This window comes from Spodoptera frugiperda, chromosome 23, assembly GCF_023101765.2.
Source record: "Spodoptera frugiperda isolate SF20-4 chromosome 23, AGI-APGP_CSIRO_Sfru_2.0, whole genome shotgun sequence".
Taxonomy (NCBI): Eukaryota; Metazoa; Arthropoda; class Insecta; order Lepidoptera; family Noctuidae; genus Spodoptera; species Spodoptera frugiperda.
Window position 1 is genome coordinate 2748623 of NC_064234.1, and position 23854 is coordinate 2772476.

General features: G+C 35.3%; 1 protein-coding gene across 1 annotated transcript; it reads right to left on the minus strand.

The window, feature by feature from the left end:
- Window positions 1-1603: 1603 nt before the first annotated feature.
- On the minus strand, window positions 1604-2993 carry LOC118266910 (uncharacterized). The gene has a single exon (XM_035580547.2). The coding sequence runs from the start codon at window positions 2942-2944 to the stop codon at window positions 2183-2185; it is 762 nt and encodes a 253-aa protein (XP_035436440.2). The 5' UTR covers window positions 2945-2993; the 3' UTR covers window positions 1604-2182.
- Window positions 2994-23854: the final 20861 nt, after the last annotated feature.

The window sequence follows — 23854 nt, forward strand, 5'->3', positions numbered from 1 at the left end:
AGCAATTTTTTTATCTTTTCACTTTTTTTAGAACAGTCCTTATGTTGCAGCGTTATGGCGAACTGGTGAACAATAAACGGTAATCTTCATAAGGTGATTAAGTCAAATTAGGCATCTATACATGGTAACCCGCATTGACTAGTGCTCATTCTTCTCTGTGTGAGAAGAGTTTTGGTCAGCAGTGGCCACTTTATAAGCTATTGATGTGATGTGATATATGATAAATTAGTAGATTAGTTGTTCGTTGATTTGAAACATTTGTTTCTGTATTCAAAACCAACTCATGTAAGTGGGAGCATGACTAAAATGTGCAGCCATTTATAGTAAATTAAAAGAAAATACAAATCTACAATAGGACACATTTTCAAAACACCGCGACCGTCCAAATAGCTCCACGCAATGGTCATCACCAGAACCGCAGCATTCCCGCCAGCACTCCGCCACCCTTGGATCCCCCCCACGAGGTCCACAGGCACCGCTCGTGATTTAGCGACTAACTTGGCCCGTGTCCTGCGAGGACCTACGGAGCGAAGCCACCGTTGTTTGCTTAATGAACCATGAATTTCTATTTGTTGTCCGTTCAGGTAATTAAGTAATAGCACCGTAACGACTCTGTTTGTGTCAGGACATATTTGGCTAGTTCCACCCTGTTCATTATTTACCTGCTCATTGGGATCGAAGGATTTTGGCATGAATTTTTTTTTTTTTTTTAGGGGGAAAATCATCCAATGACTTATTTCGCCTTGGGCGAGGCAAGAGGGAGTGTCAGACTCTTACTGACTAAAAACCACCCCGTTCCTTCTCCTGCCTTTCGAGCCGGAGCCCCGGTAAAGGATTTTGGCTTAGCCTGATGATTGTTGACCTCCTCTTGAAGGGTGTCAAGGTTGGAAGTATGTGGCAGTAGACTTACCTACCCCTGTGATGTAATATGACTGGCAAATATAAAGTATACTTCTTCAAACCCTAGTAGCATACATAGCGTAATATTCGGTTATACGGTATATGGCAGTAGGGATGTTGACGGGGTATGAAAACGAATCAAAGTTTATAAGTGGGAGCAAATTCATCATTTCATTCCTACGTATAAAATATACCTAGTATACGTTATGGGATATTTCATATCGATATATCTTCAAAAGTATTTGATTCCGTGAGAAAATAAAAAACATGTGTCTAATATTTTAAAATAATCTACAAGGCGTACATTAAATTATTAACATCTACCCTATTGTGTTGTAAGTGGTGTGTGCTAAAAACACTAAGACAAGAAAAAGAAAGTGTGGGAGAGCCATGCTTCGGCACGAATGGGCCGGCTCGACCGGAGTGATACCACGGCCTCACAGAAAACCGACGTGAAACAACGCTTGCGTTGTGTTTCGTTGTGTGAGTGAGGTTACCGGAGGCCCAATTCCCCCTTTCCAATCTTCCCCATCCCCGATTCCCGAACAACAACCCTTAAATTCCTAACTCCCAAAAAGCCGGCAACGCACTTGTAACGCCTCTGGTGTTTCAAGTGTCCATGGGCAGCGGCGATTGCTTACCATCAGGTGATACGTCTGCTCGATTGCCGGCTTGTTCCATAAAAAAAAAAAAAAAAATCGAATTATTTTATAAGATATTTTATTGAAATTCAGAAACTTTACACTACAATACTTAATTTGTTTACCTAATTCCTAATTACCTACATTATTTATATTATAAACTTTCGAAACAAACTTACAAACAAATTACTTAACAATACTTCTTTATATTAATCTACCTACAAAATAATAAGTCTTTACCAAGAAACGCGCACATTAATTTCATTACAAACATACCTACAATACGGTAACTTTATACCACGTAAAAATATACCTAACTTACAAAATCATCTATGACTATTATTCTCGTCAATTAATACATTACATTAGTAAATTATTTTACTAAAAACTAATAAGACACATAAACACATACATCAATACAACAGCACCTACCTTCAGTCATTATTATAATCACTTTTTGGTCTTAACAATACAAAACTTATCATAAAAATACTTTCATAAATTATTTCACATTTTTATATTAATTTATTACCTAATCTAAATACATTTAACACATTTTTAGCCTCAAATTCAGTTAAGCCACAAATACGAGTATACCCTCTTATGGAAAAATATACCATATTACTTCCTATAACTAAAGTTTAATGTCCAACTTCACTTTCATTAGAAGTCTGGGTTTTCCAGAATTCTGCCAACTCCTTAAAATTATTACAACACTGCCGCTGTCTTCGAGGGTTGCACTGAATTGCAGGGTTACACAAAATCGAGCTGAACTTCCTCACAAGAGTGGTCACAGATTCCCTCGTGGCTTCATCTTCTATGGTCATGTTTGAAAAATGACTGAGTTTCTCAAAAGCCTCGTCTATTTGTCTTTCCACTTCATCCTGTTCTTCATAGTCATCCACGTCTTCATCAGATTTTTCCTTCTCTGTTGATGTGTCATCAAAGGATAGGTCTTCAGTTGAAATGCTGCAGCTCACTTTTTCTGGCATAGGATTCTTTCTTATAGTACTAGTTGCTGATGCAAGTTTCTCCACAGACTTGAAGATCTCATCGATCTTGTCACATATTTCTTCCACGGACGCTGCTGACAGGATCTGTCCGTTTATGAGGTAGTATTGTTTCGGCAGGTCCTTTTGTTGAAGGTCTTGTAAGAATTCCTGATAGTCAAGGACGCCTGCTTTCGATAATCTTCTTCCAATTTTTCTGCGCACTTTCTTGAACAGGAACGACGAATCGAAGGTGGACTTCATCAGGTCTAGGGTGCTGAAGACTGGTTGTAGTTCGCCAGGTTGATCGTCTTCGGTATCCAAGTCGACTGGCTCGCCCCATTTTTCTTCCAGTTTTATCCATTGCTCGTTGCCAGACAATATGGCGTCCGAGTCGAGAAAAGTGCTGCACATGGTGACACGTGTTACCGCTGCGAACGGTTGTGAGGAACTGAGGCGTTGATTTATGTGTTGTTATTATAAAGTGCGCAGGCGCATTGTTTTGGGTCATTAGATAATTTTGCTATCTTTTATTGATTTGCAAATCATTATCAGATTATACCATTAACCGTAGTGTAAACAAATAGGGTTTTATGACTTTATGGTTATTTTTAATCTTTATAATCCTAATCCTAATTACAGTACAAACATACTTACATTGAATAGCTCGTTAAACATATGAATCATTAAAACTTATTAAGAAATGTTTAGGATTAAAGTAATATTAAACATTGTGTCATGATCATCATCACCTTCACACTAATATTTTAAATGTAAAAGTTTGTTTGTTTGGATGTTTATCTGTCAATCACGTTAAAACTACTGAACAGATTTTGATGAACTTTGGTATACAGACAAGATATAAGCTGAATTGAATGAAAGGATACTTCTTACCCCACGGGAATGCAGGCGAAGTCGCTGGCAGATGCTAGTAAAATTGATAATTATACAATTATACACGATTACAAGATTTGGAACACATACGTTTACATACATAGCTTGATCAATGTTTTCATAGATAAAAGGATTTGATAGACAGATACGTGACAATTCTCTTGTAGGTACTACCACAAAGAAGATAATTTGACTTTATCGTTGGACAATGTACATAGACACGTCTAATACATACAATTAGATTGAATTTTCGATCTCTTCAACCGTTTTGACGTTAAGGAGTAACAAACAAACAAACTTTCGCATTTATAATATTAGTAGGATAGCAAAAAAATTGTTTAATATTTTAATTGTGCCGGCTCAACCGGAGTGATACCACGGCCTCACAGAAAACTGTCGTGAAACAAAATCATTGCGTTGTGTGTGTGAAGTTACCGGAGAGGCCTAATTACCCCTCTTAACGATGTTCCCAATCCCAGATTACCTAAGAACCCTTAAATTCCTTACCCTCAAAAGGCCGGCAACGCACTTGTAACGCCTCTAGTGATTTGGGTATCCATGGGCAGCGGCGATTGCTTACCATCAAGTGATCCGTCTGCGTTTACCGGCTTATACCATAAAAAAAAAGATTTTAAGTTAAAATAATCTTGTATTCGTTCTACATCCGAATTAATATTAAAACCGTCATAATTTCTTAATCCCTAATTTAATACGGTGGCCATTCTAAATGAATGGTGGATTCATCTTTGCTCATATACAGGGGGATACAAAAAGGACGCGAGTGTTACACACGTTGCAATAAACTAGGCACCTTTTGTGAACAACGAGCGCCTGTCGCTTAATTATCGTTTTGAAATGAGCGTTACAACGGATTTATTATAATGGGTACGCTTGAGCGAAACTGTGTTTTGTTACAATTGATTTTGTTAAATTAAATTTATATATTAAAGCTTTATGCACAATCGTACATTAGACGGACTTAATGCCATTGGCATTGGTAAATTTTAAATGAAAAAGCATTTATTTATAAAAATACGGAATTGTTTAATTCCATACAAACATTTTACTTCTAATATCGTAATACTCGTATTATATTACCCTTTGTAAACCAAGGTGTAATAGCTATAACTAAACACAATATATGAGATTGATTATATTTGTTGTAAGATATCCTTGGGTCATTGACCTTGAATTTGGCAAAAAAATATGGAAATCACAATAAAATTGTAGATAATTTCAATCAAATCAGTAATTACAGATCAAATCTTGATCGAGATTTAATCAAAGATGAGATTTTTGTATTAAATCAGAGATTAAAAATTATAATAATGACTTCCTAGTAAAGATAATTTATTGTCAAATTCAGTAGTTGCATAGTGCATGTAACTTATTAACGTACACACAACGTCACGCCATTTTATCTCCGAAGGGGTAGGCAGAGGTCCAAATTACGGAACGTAATGCCACTATACAATGTACACCCAATTTTCACCATTTGTGTTAAAAGTCCCATGTGGAATTCCAGACTCCGTGCTATTACTGAGAAAATAGCGAAAAACCGAAAATAGCCCAGTAATAATATTTGATCCGACCTAGGAATCGAACCCGACACCTCTTAATCAACGAAGCAGTCAGTTATTAACACTATCTAGATTAATTTTAAATTTATTTAAACTCCACTTGTGTGTCGGAGTGTCCCTACAAATATTGTTGCCCTCCCTAATGAGAAGGTCTAATATTACCGAGTACCAACAAATACATCGTATTGTTGTTTTGTTCCAAATGGCCAACGCTCTTATTATTTCACTTTTTAAACTTGAAATGAACTGATTTTTTGCGGTCAACATATTTCGAACACTTTATCTTCGAAATTTTGCTAATTATGATAACTTTTTCAATGCGTTTTGAATAAGGATTACTCTTTAAATCAAGGTTTAATTAATATCTTGTAATAGACGCATGAGCAGCACAAAGTTTTAATTTAACATAACAATAGCTGTAAGCTACACAGCAAAACTATTATCCCACACAAACAAACAAACAAAAACCATGAATTTCCTTCACAAACACAATATTTCCTTTAAACACCGCTCATAAAAACATAAAGGGTAAGTAACGCCCATATTATAAACAGCCAAATCCACTATTCCCACCTTAATCTTATTATTTATCGCGTACCGGGGAAGCGTCCGGGGCAATTAAACGCATCCAGTGCTTGGCCATGTATCACGGACAGTAATCCAGGGGACAGAATCATAATAACAAAAAACAATAAAAATAACGAATTACGCCGTGAACTGGGCTTGAATCGGCCCCGAGGATGCGGCTAGCGGGAGTAGATGGAGACGGTTTTACATGGACAAATATTGCAAGTCTGTTCGTTCGTCAATAAGTGCATGCCTATCAATGAACTTGGCAATCTAAAGGCTATTGAGGGATTAGTGATATTGATTGGTCATATGTCTGTAAAGTGTTGTTTTAAGATAAGATATGGGAGTTTCTACGTTCTTAATTTATACACGCTTTGTTTATTTTGATATTGACAGTGCAATCATAAAAATACTAGGGAGTAAAAGTTGAATGATTTGAGTGCAAACGTGTGTCGTTTCAAAAATATTTAGTGGCACGCCGTCTCCATAATATCGCGGGTTCCTATTCCAAATCCACATTCTGTTTGTGCTCATTCTTAATATGGGGCAAAACTGTTGGAAGAACAACAGTTTTTGTTGTATATTTTATGTTCTGTGACGCTATAACTCAGTCGGGTGACACGCCACCCTGAGCCCCGTGATATACAGCCCTATACAAGTACTACTCCAACATTATTTATAACATAGCAGTTATTTTTATTTATATTCTTATTTTATTGGTTTATTGCGCCACGGCTTGTTGGGTCCGTATCTTCGATAAGTAGATATCTTCTATGCTTATTACTGTATCTTTGCCAATTGAGAGTTTTATGTCCAGATAATAATTTGTTGAAACAATAATTCGTTTTCGCTTGAGTTTTGTGAGCATGAGTTCGGAAATAATATTTCTTTGTGAATGTTTTATTGCTAAAACTGTGCTCGAGTATTTTATATGTTTTCGTCACGGTTTAGGTCGGTCGCGGAGTGGGCAGGGCTCCAAGCTGAATATTCATGTGGCCTTTGTTTAGTATTATATGTTTTGGTTCACTCATCATATTATTGGACATCCACAAAACTACGAAATTGGTCAAAGTCACGAACTAAACAAGTACCATGCACGATTTTTTTTTGTACAAAGAAGAAATATTTTCATAATATTTCATCATATCGACAGACAACAAGACCAATCTTAGACATATTGATTGACAATATTAGATATTCGGATTGACAACCAGTCCTATTGAAACAAAGGGACCAGTTTAATTTCCAGGACAAATCGCCAAACAAAATATAAAACTAAAAGGCATTGATGAGATATTAATTATTGATGTTGATACCAGTAAGCACTTGCATGATCAAATAATTAATTCTTAAAACGCAGTTATCAATAAATGATGAACTTCTGATACAAGATATTTACATCAAAATATACTGCGTGGAAATACTCCGGAAATGGTATTGCCGTCAATTTAATGAAATTAATGTAAAATTACGATTGATAATATATTATTTAATGGTTTATCAGTACATTATCGTAAATTAATTAGACGCAAAATAATGTGCTTCCATTACACGGGCTGATGTCAACGCGGGCTGTGTACAGGCTGTTTGAAAACGATATTTAACTTTTTAGTTTATTTCCTTTTTTAAATGTATCTTATTTATTTACTATGTGTCATTTGTACAATAGGAAAATGTGGGAAAAATCATACACCTATATACATACGTAGGTAATAAATGTTATAAAATAAAAAATAAGATTAACAGACTATAGCTTTCATTTAAATCTTTGTTTTTTGCTAAACTTAGTCTCAAGTTTCATAGTAAGATCTAAAATATATTTTATTCTAAATATTTAATATTTTTTTCCAATAAAAGTTAAATATGAAGTGTTCGGTACTTTTTATTTTAGTAGATAAATATTTCTTAGAACCACCATGGATTTAGATATATTTTTTACATAATTATTTTCTTAATACATAATAGTATTGGTCAAATTCTATTTAGTTGTATTTTACAACTCTTGCCCTACCTAACTATGAACTACGAGTAGGTACCAAAAAAATATCTAACACCCTCTGCGTGTATCGCAAAAATATCGGCAGTCGTTCAGCGATCGCATTGATTGCTATTATTTCGAGTCATTAAATCAAAGCAACGACAATCGCGCGCTCATTATGGCGGGCCCGAGCTATTTTCCAATGGGGATACACCCGCGAGAGAGTACCATGCAACTGATGGTAACAATCGGTTGCAATACTAGAATTCAAACTTAAAACGGGATATTTACCATGTTTTTCATTATTTATACACCCGCGAGAGAGTTTCGAAGTTGTAATACTGTTGTTGAGTTCACCTTTTCTGATTTTATTAGAGTTGTTGCTAATAAATACAATTTTAATCTCACTAAAACAGCAAAATAAATAGTAAGACGTTTTATACTTCTAACTACTAACGTAAGTGCAGTATACATATATATTGTTTAGGCTTGTTACACAGTAATAAAAATAATATTTATCAGTTTTACATTTAGGTGCACAGATTTGTTTCACAATATAGGGTTAATCTCCCAGAGTTTTAATTTAGAGAATTAGAGTCAATCTTCCAGATAATAATACTGCGTGATCCCAATCCGTTATGATTCAGTAAAAATATATTTTCATTATTTTTCGTATAAACGACACACTTCGATTCTGACTTTTATCTTAAAACCCTACTTAAGGATTATGGAAAACACTTATTATCATTTAGACCTTTACTAGGTTTTACGACTTCACGTTGGTCCCTGCAACTCAGCAACCGGTTGCTATTTACACTAGGTGGCTACAGTTAGCTATGAATTTAATCATCCAACCCGACTAGCCGTTGTTAAATTTTGATTTATGCCACTCTCTGCGGTAGTTTTTGAACTGATTGCGTTTAGTTTTATGGGTTAGTGCGCCATTTTAGCGGCAATTTATTTCGATAATTATTTTAGTTGATAACTTTTTATGTGCTGCCATTTCCACGGAAATACTGTCAATTTTACTCGTGAACCATAATTTTCATGAAAATGTGGATCTATATTATTTTATGGGGGTTCACTCGTTCTTAGTAGCAAGCTATCACTTTTTTCGTTTTACAAAATTAAAGCATGAATGTAGATTTAATGTAAATGATATAATGTAATGTAATGTGTTTTCATTAACATCTATTTTTTGGTTTAATCTGTGCCTAAACGTAAATATGTTGAAAATTAAATGGTAAGTACGTATTACACAATCAAAATATTCCTCCAAACATAAATGGACACAGAGAATGGCGGTCCAGAACCATATTTCTAATTAATGTTATTACAACCCAATCGCCAAAACAAGGTGTTCACATTAAAATGACATAACATCATCAGCGCTCGGCGGCCCGAACGTTGTCGAACTTTCCCGAATTTACCCGAAATTAGCATTAATACGATCGTAAAGCCGTCAGCGTGGCTATAGCCAGTGTGATTCGCGTCGCGTTCAGAACAATGTTGCCATGTTTTATGTTATAATGTTGGTAATGATAAGGTTTTAGTGTGGCAATAATTTTTGGTTATTAGTTCATTAGCTGCCGCTGTTTTCATGCTTATTCGTCATGCAAGTTGCGTAGTATTTGGCAATGTGTTTTGAGTTGAATTAAATTCTATGTGAATTAGTTTTAAAGTACCGATTTGGTTTCATAGTGATATAATTTTAAACAGACAAATAGAGAATATGATCCAACCCTGAGACAAGAATAAGACATCTAAGATACTTAATATTTTAATATGATTACGCAAAAGAAGTCGGTAAAAGTCCTCCAATAATGTCGATTCTGGGAATTCCGTTTTTAGCAAATAACACGTTTAAAAGCAAAATATGACTCGGGCATTGTTTTCGACAATTTATCATCTAATCTGTATAACAGCTAATCGGGAGTCCACAGCGCGACCACTGTAAAATACGAGGGTAAAATTAGAATCTCACCCAATAGCTGTTATTTATTATGAGCGTACTCAATAATATCGTGCGCAGAGGCGATAATGACTGCACTAAATATGATTTAGTGATAATAATCATCGAAAGGATGCGCTCGCGTGCCGAATAATGCCGTGATTAATACGCGCACTGTAATTAGTCGCGAGTGCTATAGGTGTAGTTTGTCGGCTGTTAGAAAAATGCAGGGAAGTCATTGTGACTTGCCATCAATAGGCGCTTTTTTTTTTGAGGGGAGAAAATCATCCAATTACTTCTCCCGCCTTGGGCGAGGCGAGAGAGGGTGTCAGACTCTTACTGACTAAAAACCACCCCGTTCCTACTCCTGCTTTTCGAGTCGGAGCCCCGGTAAACCTGTTATTGTAGTGTGAGGTGGTCCTACTAATATAACACCCATTGGACAAACGATGCTATTGAGTTAAGGGATATTAATAAGTTAAGTTACATTATTTCCTCGTGCAGCTACTTTGCAGCGGTGCATCTTCATGGTACCTCTTACTGGCACCGTTACATAGCTTAGTATTGGTGGAAAGTTCGAACTCATAGTTTCTCAGCTTAGCTATTACATCTTCACAGCATAGCCCCATAGCTGATCTCTGGTTGAAAAGCACCCTAATAACAAATGTACGTGAGAGTAGTAGCGCGACAATCGCCGCGTCGTGTGTCGCGGAATGCTGCTCATGAATATAAACCTCTAGCATGGCTTGAAACTAGTCGAGTTCCTCGTCACACAGTTACGTGAGTAAGCTGATAACATAATAATTAAATCTATGTGAATGTAACAAAATGATTTAATTGCATAAAAAGTAGTATCTAATCTGTGTGTAAGTAGGTAAGACCTAAAATTTGCCCCACAACTGTACTTTTCCAGTGACATGTAAAACCAGATAATTATCAATTAATCGTATTTGCGGCCTACTTGCTAACCTACGTTTAGATACCGCTATCAGTCTGTAATACATATTATATATTGAATCATTTATTAGTTTACCCAGAAAAAATAATTAATGACCCATTTCTCGATACTCTGCATAGCCAGTACCAGTGACTATGTTCCAGATAAAGAATATAATTTATATGAACTTAATCTTAATCTTAATTTTCATTTACTATGTAGCAATTGCCTGCAACTTCGTCCAAAATAAAAAAAAATACTAAAATTAAAGTTGCCAATATAATATCTATCAAAATCGAGAGATTTTGATAGGAATCAGTTTGGGTTGAATGGCTTTTGCCAGAACAAATAGATATACAAAAAAAATGTGTATGTATCCGTATGTATATTAATGTACTATGTATGTATATGATGTAGTAAAAAAACCGAATTAAGAACCTTCGCCTGATTGGGAAGTCGGTTAAAAAGCGGTGATTTCAATAAAATACCTATAATAAACAGATAATTTTATTTACCCGTCTAAATTATTCGTATTTATTATTATATCGCAGTATTTTTGAGTTAATCCCAGAACTTATTTTTACTCATCAGACATGAATCAAAATACTATCGTATCAGTTCTTATCAATATTTAGTACGATCATAAAACAATAAATTAATTTATGATATGATTGTTATTCTAGTGACCGATTTTTAAATACTGCCATTCTCAAGGTGACATGACAAATAAGGTACGCAGTTAGGAGTGAGTGGGCTCGTACGATGTAAACAACGTTGTTTTTATTTTGTTCCTGGAAGGTAGATAGTATTAATAATGTGAAGAAATGGTTCTGGTGACTAAACCAGTATTAAATTATGAAAACATGTTTTTGTTTATAAGTCGTAATTATAATTTATAATTGCAACATAAGATGACAGCGCACATTATAAGTGCTTGCTGTAGGGCTACATTGCATGCATAGGGACTCGAAACCTTTTTTCAGACACCACCACTGACAAACGGTGAAAGGAAAACATCGTGAGGAAATTGATAACTCGCATTGAGCAAGCGTGGTGATTAATGCTCAAACCTTCTCCGTGCGAGAAGAGTGCCTTTGGTCAGCTGTAGTCATTTATAGGCTGTTGATGATGTACAAGTGCAAACTACATATTTGTACTGTAAATATAAGTATTCTAATTTTAAAGTGAAACATTTCTTTCAATACCTTTTTGCAGTGTGTTATCAATTATTAAGTATTAGTGACGCGAGAGGTTTTAATAGTACAATCACTAATTAGGTTAATCAATTAATGAATGATTGACTAAACATCGGCTTACTCCCATTAGGTTGCGATTGTGTATTTAAAAGGTGTTCTCTTAAAAGACCGTAAGCAAGCGAGTAAGCGACCATTCTCGGCAAAAGAAGCGTCAATCAGTATGTCTTCAAAACTGCATGCGAATACACACAAAATGCAAACCAGCATAGCATTTACGGATATAACAGTAAATCGTATGTGGGTTGTACGCACACAGCCGGCAGCCGGCACCGAAGTAATAGGTGCCGCTCAGATATTGCCAATGCACGGCCGCGCAGATTTAAGATGGCCGACGTCGACTTGCCTTGTTTTAATTGGTCAGTTTGTTTTGGAACTTACTAGAGCTGTTCGTGCCATGCTTTGGTGCTGGTAGGTGTGTTAGATGCGGAGGCAGAGTCTGGAATAACACATAAGATACTTTGTATGCATCAGCATCAGGTACTGCTTCTACCTATATAGTAAAAGCATTGGTAGTTAAGCTAGCCTTATATTGGTCAGTATGTGTGTAAGAAATAAAACGTAGTCTTTACGGTGCATAGTCTACATACATAGGTATATAAGGACTTACTTGTTTGCATACATACATCGAACGCAATTCTAAACTTTAGGCTATTTTACATAACTCGAAAATAGAAAAACATAATAATATTTTTCTTGGCGTGACATATTACTACGTTAGCAAATTTGCGGGACCAATACTTACCATGCCAGTAAAAAGTAGTATATGAGATCTTTCCACTTATTTAGTCCTATCTAAGAAAAAAAAATTAAAGTCGTGCTAATCACTCCATAGATTCCCGTCCGGTCCGGCAGCAAACCGCACGTGCGGAGTTACGGCGCGCGGCTGCGTGCGGACACGGAACGGTTCGTATTGCGACGCACTTTATTGCACGCCGATACATTTTGACAACCGTGTAGACAACGTACGCCGGACCACTATCCGGATTTGTTTTTGGAACAACCTGTACGTACAGCGAATTGTTAGCTTGTTACATTTTGTCGAATGTAGGACTTTGTGTAATCTGGGTTGTTTCAAGGTTCTATTTTAAATGTAGGTACACGTCACCTGTGGCTAAAGGTAACGTAAACAAAAATTACAATAGTCACTATTTATTCAATAAATACGGCTGCACAGTGAATCAATCAACAACAAAATAAATGTCATCCCGAATATCAGGCAACAGAAAACGAATGAAATGAAATGCAAATGAATCACCCACACTTAACAATTTAATTATTAATTTTAAAAATATTTAATGAACCGCAAAAATTAATAGATGAGCTGTCAATTTGACAATTCAACCCTTCGCCCGCGGTGGTAATTTCACATAACGATCAACAATACCAATTCACACTTCACATATCCGGACTAATTTAATTCGGAAAATCTCAACGGATCGCGGTACCCAAGCCATATCAATAACATTATCAAAAAGCGATCTGTTACACTCATTAGTAGTCGAGCAGCGGAACAAAATGGCGTATTTAAAACTGCATCGCGGCCAAACGGCACGAAACGATAATTATTGGTAATTAGACCCCGCGCGGTTAGTGGCTGCTATTGGTTTATATTTAGTGTTATTTTCAACGATCTACCTTGCATCAGGGTGGGTCAGCTAAGTGGCCTGCTTAATGTTCACGATCCTCCCCTGTGACTAGAGAGGGGGGAGTGGACGTGGCACGTGGACCTCCAGAATGACCTCCAGCTCAAAGCATTCGTTTCAATTACTCGGGTACTTTAAAATTAGCTAGGAGACATTTAGTTGTAAAGTTGTTAAGCATTTTTAATGCAAGTCGTAACACTTTCCTCTAAGAGCAATGTCGGGATTAGCGCATATAAAACGAAATGTCAAGTTCGTGGTGCATCCTGTAAGTGGTTTCTAAGTCTAAAAGGAAAGGAAGGTATTGTTAAAACAATTAAAACATTGTATAAAATTTTAACTGCAGGCAATATGTTTGTCCCGCAAAATATCACTTCAGCATGACAATATTAACACAATAGTGATACATAACAATTCAAACATTAACACAAGTTTATTGTAGTGATTTCCGTACAGCCGGCCTCGCCATTTTACATCGCGACCAAACGCGATATACGACGGAATTAAAAATACATAAACATGTTCGCATTTTACGATAATTACGGTGCACTATGCATTGGTAGGGTTATAATGGTGGAAATAAATACGTTCAATTGTTTTAATCGGTACGGCTACTGTTTGTTGAACGATTGTAATTTTGCCGAATTAAGTTGCATTCGGTAGATATACTCGTTCGCTGCGGCTGATTTTTTAATGCTAGTTTTGTTGATAAAATATATTTTATTTTACAAGGGAAAAAAATATTGCTATGATATTTTTTACGTAGACAAAATGATGGGCCGCCTTAGCTACTTTTTTTTATTGCAATTATAGAATGAAACGTTAGTGTTTATATAATACCTATTTTGAATGACGTAGGTGTTGGCTTGTTTTTGAGTATATTTTATTGCTTATTTTTTTTAAATCTATGGTTTAGTAAAATTTTGATTTTAAAAGGTTATATTATGTGCCACTTAAGTCCAATTTTACAGCTAGATATCTCAATTAGCCTAATAGAAATCAAAACAAATTGTTAATAGTAATATTACAACATTTTGACATGACGTTGCAAATTGCAATACACATCCCAGGCACGCACTAAATCCTACATCGTATAACCCTACAGTGACGGCGCGCCAATAAAATGACCAACCCTACTGCCGTCCAATACTGGGACAATAAACAAGAAATAACTATAGTAATTCAAACGGGAAGCTTTGGGGTTGTCAGATTCATCATAATTTTTCCACTATTTTAGATACAACTCATTTATTTTAACATTTATGAGTTAGAGAAAAATGGGTGTTGCACGCAACGCAGCCTATGTAGTAAGCCTCTGCCAAATATATCAATTAAGATGATATGATGTCGAAATTGCATCAAGGTAAAAACTTGGTTATTAATAAGGTTTGACTTCAAATAATGTTAGAATAAGGCAAACAACTACAAATCAGCATCATATCAGCCACAAGACGTCCACTGCTGAACATAGATCTCCCCCAATGACTTCCAGATAGGCCGGTTAGAAGCGATCTGCATCCAGCAGCTCCCTGCGACCTTAATCAGGTCATCTGTACACCTTGTGATTGGACTTCCTACGCTGCGCTTGCCGGTATGCGGCCTCCACTCGAGAAAAAAGAGCATTATTAAAAAAAAACTATTCTTTAACTATCACAATTTCATCAGGCGTTGCAAAAACGACACAACAGTATAAACCTAATAATTACTTCTACAAAACACTAAGTACTACAATCTAACATTTGGAAAAATACGGAAATAATATGATTGTGACTAGCAACACTGGCGGTGGCTGGGTCGCTCCGATACCGGTCAATGTCCATCAGTCGCCAGTCGTAAACTAGGGTTAAGTCTGCGGATTTGTTCCCATCAAGCTCCATATATTTGTGTATTGATATCCTATGATATTGGATTAGGATTTATAACCCGGTCTCTTATACTGATGCGTCGGCGTTTTGGGGTTATTTTTATTACTTATATTATATGGAGTTTTTTATTCGATTTATGACAAATTATGTTGTTAAATTTTATATATTATATTTTTTTTTACTTTCTGCTTTGTATGTTTGGCGAGATATAGGAAATGCATGCGTGCTGCATGGTCTGACTGTAAATATTAAAAACACAATTTTAAATTTAAAAAAATTAACTAATGCCTTAAAATTACTAGAAATATTAAAAGTTAAGCCCTGTTATGTTCGATTATAATAATGCATCAAAATTGTTATAACAACTCCATCTTTCGATAATGATGCCAACTAAAAACGTTTAGAACACCTCTTGACCTAGACATAATATATTAGCAATTAATTTATTCTAAAATTATTATTTTCATAATTAATTAATAATATGAATAAATCATCATAGAATTAAAAAAATCTTTTGTTTCTTGTTTATTCGAAAAACCTTACCTTAACAACTGACACCTTCTACAAATTATTTTCGTCACCTTCTTTATGAAAAACTCATTTCAGAACACATTACTCCCTTAATCCCGTTACGGTCAATCCGTAGCGCGTCTGTAGCGCCCTTCGTAGCCGCGTAGCAACGTAGCAGCGTAGCGGCGTAGCTCATTACAATAAGTATGCAAAATCGTAAAGTTTAATTTGCTCACTTGATAATAACAAGAAAACACGACAAATTAACATTACTAAGAGACAAAGAATGCTGGAGTTTGATACTACGTTCAAATCAAGCAAGCATACACATTAAATATAATAGCTTAGCTCTGCGCCTTTGGATGACGACGATGTCTTAGTGTGGATAATACGATACAGCTGGTTTTTAAAGTTAGTTTAAAATTATTGTTCAGTGGCCAATTTCTGGTCCTTAATATGACAATGTGGTCTGGGTTTGAATATTTCCACATGGATTTTTTGTGTGCTCAATTATTGAAAGTATGATAACAAAATATGACTATGGCCCACGCATTTACAAAGGTTAATTGAAGTGTAAAATAACCTTTTATTAATTTTTATTATGAATGTCATAACAATACAGTAATTAATATAGAATTGGATAATAATATGAAAGGGTGAGTAATATTTTATTACTTTGAAATTGAAAATACATGACTGTGTACATTAGGTATCACATCACATCATCAGCTTATAAGTGGCCACTACTAACCAAAGGCCTCATCTAGCACGGAGAAGGTTTGAGCATTTATCATAACACATACTACCCGCGCACCTAATATAAAAAATGAATTTAAAAATTTTTAAACTCCGCCACATCCACACTAGTCCAACACAGTTCGCAGTAGCGCAGCGCACCAACAAATTCTTGGCTCATTTGTTTTTTATTCATCCACAGCCCAGTGTAATCGAAAGTATAAATTCGCTTTAACTGCTAGCAGGCCTGCCGACCGATAACACACCCCTTGTTAACTGCGTAATAAGAAAAATAAACTTATATTTGTGCCGCCTTATGGAATATCAAAGTTTAAACTGAGATAGTGGGGTACAAACCGCGAGGAAGAAATGAAAGTTAAGTGGCTGTTGCTAAGGCTTGGAATTGGATGGGTGGGTGTTGGTTTAAGTGTGTTGTTTATTGTTTGTTTGTGAGTGAGATAATATTGTAATGTTTTATGTGTTTTCGGAAACTTTTTTGTATTTTTGATGGAAAGAGAAAACAATAGTAGGAATGTGTCTTTGTATGTGTGAAACATAACTATAAGAATTTTCTTGAATTTAATTTATAATTGATGTTTATGACTTTAATTTGACTAATGGTACAGCAATATTTTAATGTTATCAAAGTTCTAAATCAGTCACTATAGTGACATAACCATAAATGTACAAACGAACCACTACACATAACCCTACCCCAAAAAAGAAATTTAAACCCCGACTTAAAAGTTGTTCAACTAAAAATTCTCCCAGTTTTCCTGATTTAATAAGCAAAAGGACTCGGATTGGGACGGTAATAGGGGTATATTTTACTTGGCCAACTAAAAACAACAGTCATTGAGTATTTCCACCTTACGCTAAGAAAAGCCTCTTAAAGCAGGAAGAAAGTTAAAAAATAATTAATGCTTTCGTAAATATTCATACCTTGGACGGAGTTTAGAGTTTAACCCTCCACGATTGTAATGTACTGAAGTTGGGTTTGACGCGGGAACGTTGCGTTTTTGGGAAGAATAGTTTGCTTGTGTAACAAGCGACTGATGATACGTAGACGATTGACAAATAAATCAACAGATCATAAATCCTACATCGCATATGTGAAGTTTACATGCGAATAAACATGGATAGAAAATCCCAATAAACAACTGTTACGTAAAAAGCCCACCAGAGACGATCACCTCGCCTGGTCAGAGGATCCTCCTTTTCTTGAGGAACTTTACTCTGTCTCCTTAACTTGTATGGCCATTGACTTACTCTTTAATTAATGCTGGATCGCATAAGTGTATCGTATCGCTACTAAGTTATTATTAATACTCATTACTAACACTGATATGGAACTAGTGTGATATTATATTCAATACGCTATTTTCAATCAATCCTCATCATTGCTTAAAGTGGATTGTGTTCATCTTTGTTAAACAATAATGATGTTTCTCAATTATATAATATATGTTACCAACACGGCAATGCACTGTAAAGAAGTTTACGGTAGTTAAAGTGTGGAAGATATCACGCAATAATAAATGTGTGTGTAGTCTTTAGTAGTTGACGCGTTTGTCGCCGTGTTACAAGTTCGTGTGTTTACAAAAATGAAGGGTTCGTCGAAACGACTCCGATTTAATTTAAGTCCAGCGCCGTTATCGTCGGTACCCCATTGTTTTTCTTTCTTGAAATTTTACGGTCAATTTGACGTGATTCCTTTTTTTACGATTAATTTGAATTTAATTAGTTCTGAGCATTGTTGTCGAATTATAGCGGTTGTGAGCTGGCGCTTTCTTTAGATTTATAGTTGTGTATATTTTTATTTTCTTAGTTACTACGTGCTTTATTTACCTATGTATATAGTAATTTTACATCAGAGTAGGCGATTAATGTATCACACATTTTTAAAGTTCTTGAGTAACTTTAACATTACGTTTAAACGCTATATAACAGGATTACTGTTTAAATTACACATATGTAAATTTTCTTCTACTTCTTCCCGCACATACCTCAACCTTTAATTCCGCCTATATACTTTCCCTCCTCCATACATAAAACAACAAAGAAAATTCCAAAAAACCTCCACATAAACCCTGTAACAATTACATTCGATAACACCGCCCACTTAGCTCCATCCATCTCGAAGCATATAAGATCGACAAATCCTGACGCACTGCAACTTCGCACAAAAAAAGATCTTTCAACATATACATCTTTAGATATTGGAGCTTGTTGACATATTTACGACCTCCTCGACTATTAAGTGGTGATTTAGTGAGGGCATATCGGGATGGATACGTTTTTATCGCGAGCAATATATCCACTTGGCTTCTAGCTCTATTATGTGAACCATTGTGAGAGACTCGAGATCTCCCCCCCTCCACAGCTTTTCCTGTGGATTTTTTTTTTTTTGAGGTGGTGTTGATTGTTTTGGTAATTATTGTTTTTTGTGTGTCGCATTTACATATGTATATTTTTTTAATTTGATAGATTATGGTTTTAAAATGTATGTGATACATTTTTGAATTTAAGAAAATTCTCCAAATAACATATTTTATTATTGACTGCACGCATGACGCGGTGGCTGGCAACAGGCTGTCGTACAACGTCTCATGGGTTCAATTCCCGCACGGAACAACTTTTTGGGTGATCTACAATATTTTATTATTGACTGCACGCATGACGCGGTGGCTGGCAACAGGCTGTCGTACGACGTACAGCAAGTTCGATTCCCGTACGTAGCAATACTCAGTGTGATCCACAAATTGTTGTTTCGGATATGTATTTGAAATTGTATGTTTGTGAACGACACAGGATAAAATACTAATCCTAAAAAAAATTACAAGTCTTTGAATTTCATAAAAGTAACCCCACTATGTCTCTTTGAAGCTAAAATAACAACTAAATCTTAAGCAAATAGTTTCCCTCTCGAATCTTAACCCTCAAAAGCATCGGTCGGCGTGAAGGGTACAAGTCGGCAGTAACAAGTTAATTCTTCAAGCTTAATCTAAGGATATTTGTTGATGAGGTAATCATGGGTATCGCAGTAATTCTAGCAGACCGCAAACGGTTACATTATTGTCACTAGTTTGCTGGATGGTTTCATTTCGGTTTTGGTTTAATTCTATCTGATTGATAGTATTGTGATCTTATATTTATTTGTAAGAAGCTTCTGTATTCTTGCCGTGGGATAAAAAGTAGTCTATGTGTTAAACAGTAGCCTATGTGTTATTCCATAGTTTAATCTACCCGTATTCGAAATTTCATCCTTACCTCTTCAGCCGTTTTGACGTGAAAGAGTAACAAATATCTATACTTCTAAAATAAGTAGGAATTTGTTACCTTCTCAAAAATTGGAAAATTTAAAACTAGCCATTATGATGCTTTGATGAAAACGTTTGCTACGTAATTATTATTTAATGTCTACAGTAAGTTGGTATTATTATAATACCAACACGTATCGGGCAGTATGCAAAACACTACAATCAACTTTGAAAATTATAAAAATTTAAACGTATTTTACTCCCAAGAAAATTTCACACATTTTACGCAACAAAACGAAATCTAAATAGCTTTTAATGTATTCTTCTCCTATTCACACAAACTTAATTTCGATTACTTCTTTTACCTCCAATACCACCAACTACACTCCTAATCATCACGTATACCGATTCCAGCCTCCATCACATCCATGGTGCGATCGTTAGGTATAACACGGACCAGCCATAGGCCGTCTCAGTTTGTACCAGTTAATGCCTTAATCTTAAGGTGGACGATGATTGCGAGAAACGTATGGACATACCCTTGCATACTTGTGAATAGTTTTTAAGTATTGGTAGTTGTGTTGGAGGATAGTAAGATTGGTTATCTTATCATGCCCCAAATTGGAAGTAATTTTTTGGGTGTTTCAAAACTTAATGCCAACAATTTATGTATTTTATGTCAGAACACATAACTAGCAAATTATGCTATTAAGCCATTAAATAAGTTCGTTAAACGATTTATTTTGTTATTTTTTTACCAATTATACATTAGGTAATCAATCGCCCGCTGTACTCTTAGACATTTAATGATTACTTAAACTATTCCTTAGTACAATTTTGCTCCAAAAACAATTGCTAAGGACTGGGTGAAGTAATTATTAAATGCTTCTAAGTATGGCAGTTAATCACATTTAAGAAATTAAAAAATACCTATATTATATATTCACTTTACACTCGTTTATTTTTTAAATCTGATGATATTATGAATTCATTATGATTATGAATTAGATGTAATTCAAGCTTAAAAACAGAACTCCATTTCTTTCATCTACATCGAATACGCCACAACGTTTAATTCTGAACCATATCCTCTTAGTTCGAGCAGCAGACTGCCGTCACCTTGGAGGTGTCTCCCCAGCCATAACTCTTAACGGTGGAAGCGTCCCCGTCGCCGCGTTGAGGAATTATTATTATGCGAATAAATACTCGAAATGTCAGTAGTAAATGTCTCCCCTCTGCCCGAGTAATCCGAGGGGCGATGGGAGGGTAGTATAGCCAGGTATGTTTAACGAACATGGGATCTTTTTTTTTTTGATGATTTTGTAATGTTAGTGTTGTGTGTGGGGTAAATTGTTTTGTATTCGATTTGATTGTGTAGATGATGATTTTTAAGTTAATAATTGTGTATTGTTTAATTATTAAGTTCTTTATCACAGACTTAAATTTTTGTAAATTTGTATTTTCCATTAAGGTTTTCCAATTTTTATAAATACATAGAATACCTATACTCAGTGGTTTACAAAATGTTATTGGCAAAGTTTTACTAATTGACTAATTTTTATTTTAATGTCCGTCAGCTAGATTATTTTAAAATATTAGACGTTTCATTACCTAACTGACGGACTAATTTGACTTTTTTTCATACCTCGTCATCATCCCTGTTAGAAAAATATTTTAACTAATTAATATTAATCCTTAAAATCAATCACAAGAAAAAACCACTGGCCGAATACACCATAGCATGAACCACTAAACAATATTATAAAATTTTCGTCTTTCCCTGTTCGAAATCGGGACTGTCCCCCGTAAACGCGTAATCATTGTCACCGCGCCCGGCCTCTAGACAAATGCTGTTCGATCCGGTGGAATGTTCCTGTAATAGTTTTAAAGTGTTGCCAATTTCTTCACGTTGACACCTTGATGATTTTTCTTCATTGCACATCGTCATATTTTGTACTAGTGGTTATGTTGCATACAGTAATCAGCTCTTTGATTACGATACAAACGATTGTAAGCAGGTGATTAGGATTGCCTACATAACTTGGAGAAACTAGAATTGTATCGAATTTTTATAGATCAAACTTGCTTTTGTCAGCGGTTTCACTTACGTTAAGGAGTAATATTGTTTATTTATTTAGCATAAATATGTACACGAGGTGGACTTAAAGCCGTAGGCATTTTCTACCAACCAAACCTTTGGGTGATGCAGAGATAAACTAAGCAAATCTAAAAAAAAAGATAAAAGTAGCAAAATCCAACATACTTACTTACACAAATATATCCAAATATTTAAATAATATGGAAACATAATAGCTATTAATAGAATTTATCAAAATCCTTTTTTAGGGGATGCCTACGTCATAGTAGCTTTATTCCTTGACACAGGTTGACTGACTGCCTGACATAGATCACTATGTCAGGCAGTCTTTGAGTTATATATATTTAGATTTTATAGCCTTTTAGTATATTTTGGTAACTATCATGCAGTCAGCTCATCGGACTATACTTGTAGCTTTATCAACTGTATTGAACTAATATTTAATTTAGTAGAACATCGTAGAAGTTACCGTACATGGTATGTATGCAGGCAAATACTTACACAATTAAAGATTACTTCAACACAAAATTCCTTCAATTATCTTATGCTTTAGACATAAGACACTTACCCGAAACAACGTTGAACTCCTTTAAAGTTAACATTAGTCTAATCTCAATGGCGCAGCAAGTCTCAGTGTCGGTGAGATTGACAATTTAATTTAGCAGAGAAGTCGGTAAGCGTAATGTTATCGTCTTGCAACAAAGGTGTTGTGATGGTCATTGTAGTGTAATGGAGTTCTTTATCTCAGTATATCACCGTGTCGCTCAGACGAGGGCACTGGAGCTACGAAGGAGCTACGTGCTGTGTTACTTTGTAGTTTTATTCTGTTTGAAAACTAGGCATTAAAAAGTCATAGTCCTACTGGAAATCTAGAGAGAAAATCCATGTTTAAATATATATTTTCTAAATATTTTAATTTTTGAAATTTCCTGCAAGTATAAATAAATTATAATTTAGGCATATACTGAAGCATTTGGATTTTACTTGACAATTGCAGCATTTTATATGAATGGTTAGATGTTTTGCTATATTTTCTATGTAGATAGGGCAAATCCTTAACAAAGTATCCCTAACATGATAGTTACTTAAAATTACAATCAACTTAAATGTAGTTTTAATGCAACATTGCACTGATTTATATGCTTAGTAAATGCTCCACGCAAATATTACATATTTAAGGAAAAACAAAAGAATTTAAACAAGAGCAATATAAGACAGAACTGCACAATTAAATCACAATGCCACATCCTTGAGCTGTATGAAACGTACATCCACGTTTGACGAGGGACTGTGGCGTAACGTCTTGTTTAAATCAAGCGGGAATGATGGCAATAACAGTTAGCAACGGAGTTACGGTTCCTAAGATAATGGTGGCTCCGGAGATTCCCTCAAAGTAATTGCTAATTTCGGTCGACGCGGCGTGCGCGATAATTGTTTGTTTCTTTGTTTAAGCTCGCCTTATTTATCATTTCACTTGGTATCAATATGTTTCTAAAGTTCTGTTTCGGAAATTAGAACGCGTTAAAGTATATTGTGTTGGGTTGGTTTGTGTGGTTTATTTTTTCTTTATTTGTTTGTTTAAGGATCTATCTTGTTTATTTTGTGCCTACAAAGTTGTACTCGAGTCATGTTGTTTTGTTAATTCAAATGATTGTGGACCTCATAGTTGGACAATTATTATAAAAATACTATGAAGATTAAATTAACTTCGTCGCTTAATGAACAAGCCATAATATGTGAATATCAAACATAATAATAACATTATGTCCGCTACGTACTCGTCACCCATAAATTAATCGACAAAATTAAAGCCATCTATCGCGGAGTAGCTGCAACTCGCATCTTAATTACGTCTCCGCACAACAGATGGCGCTCCCATCAATATCTGTAACCGTTAACAGACCCAAAACTACTTAATATACATAAAGTGAACAGACAAACTTGTCGACTGTCGTAACTATAAATCGCACATGTTGAACTAAGACAGACATGTCGGACGTTTGCGACAAGTCAGCAGCCCTTATCAAGAACGGAGCAGTTATTTACGGCC

Bases quoted from the DNA above. Each gene is read 5' to 3' on its own strand.
- LOC118266910 (XM_035580547.2), bottom strand. From the start codon at position 2,944: ATGTGCAGCACTTTTCTCGACTCGGACGCCATATTGTCTGGCAACGAG.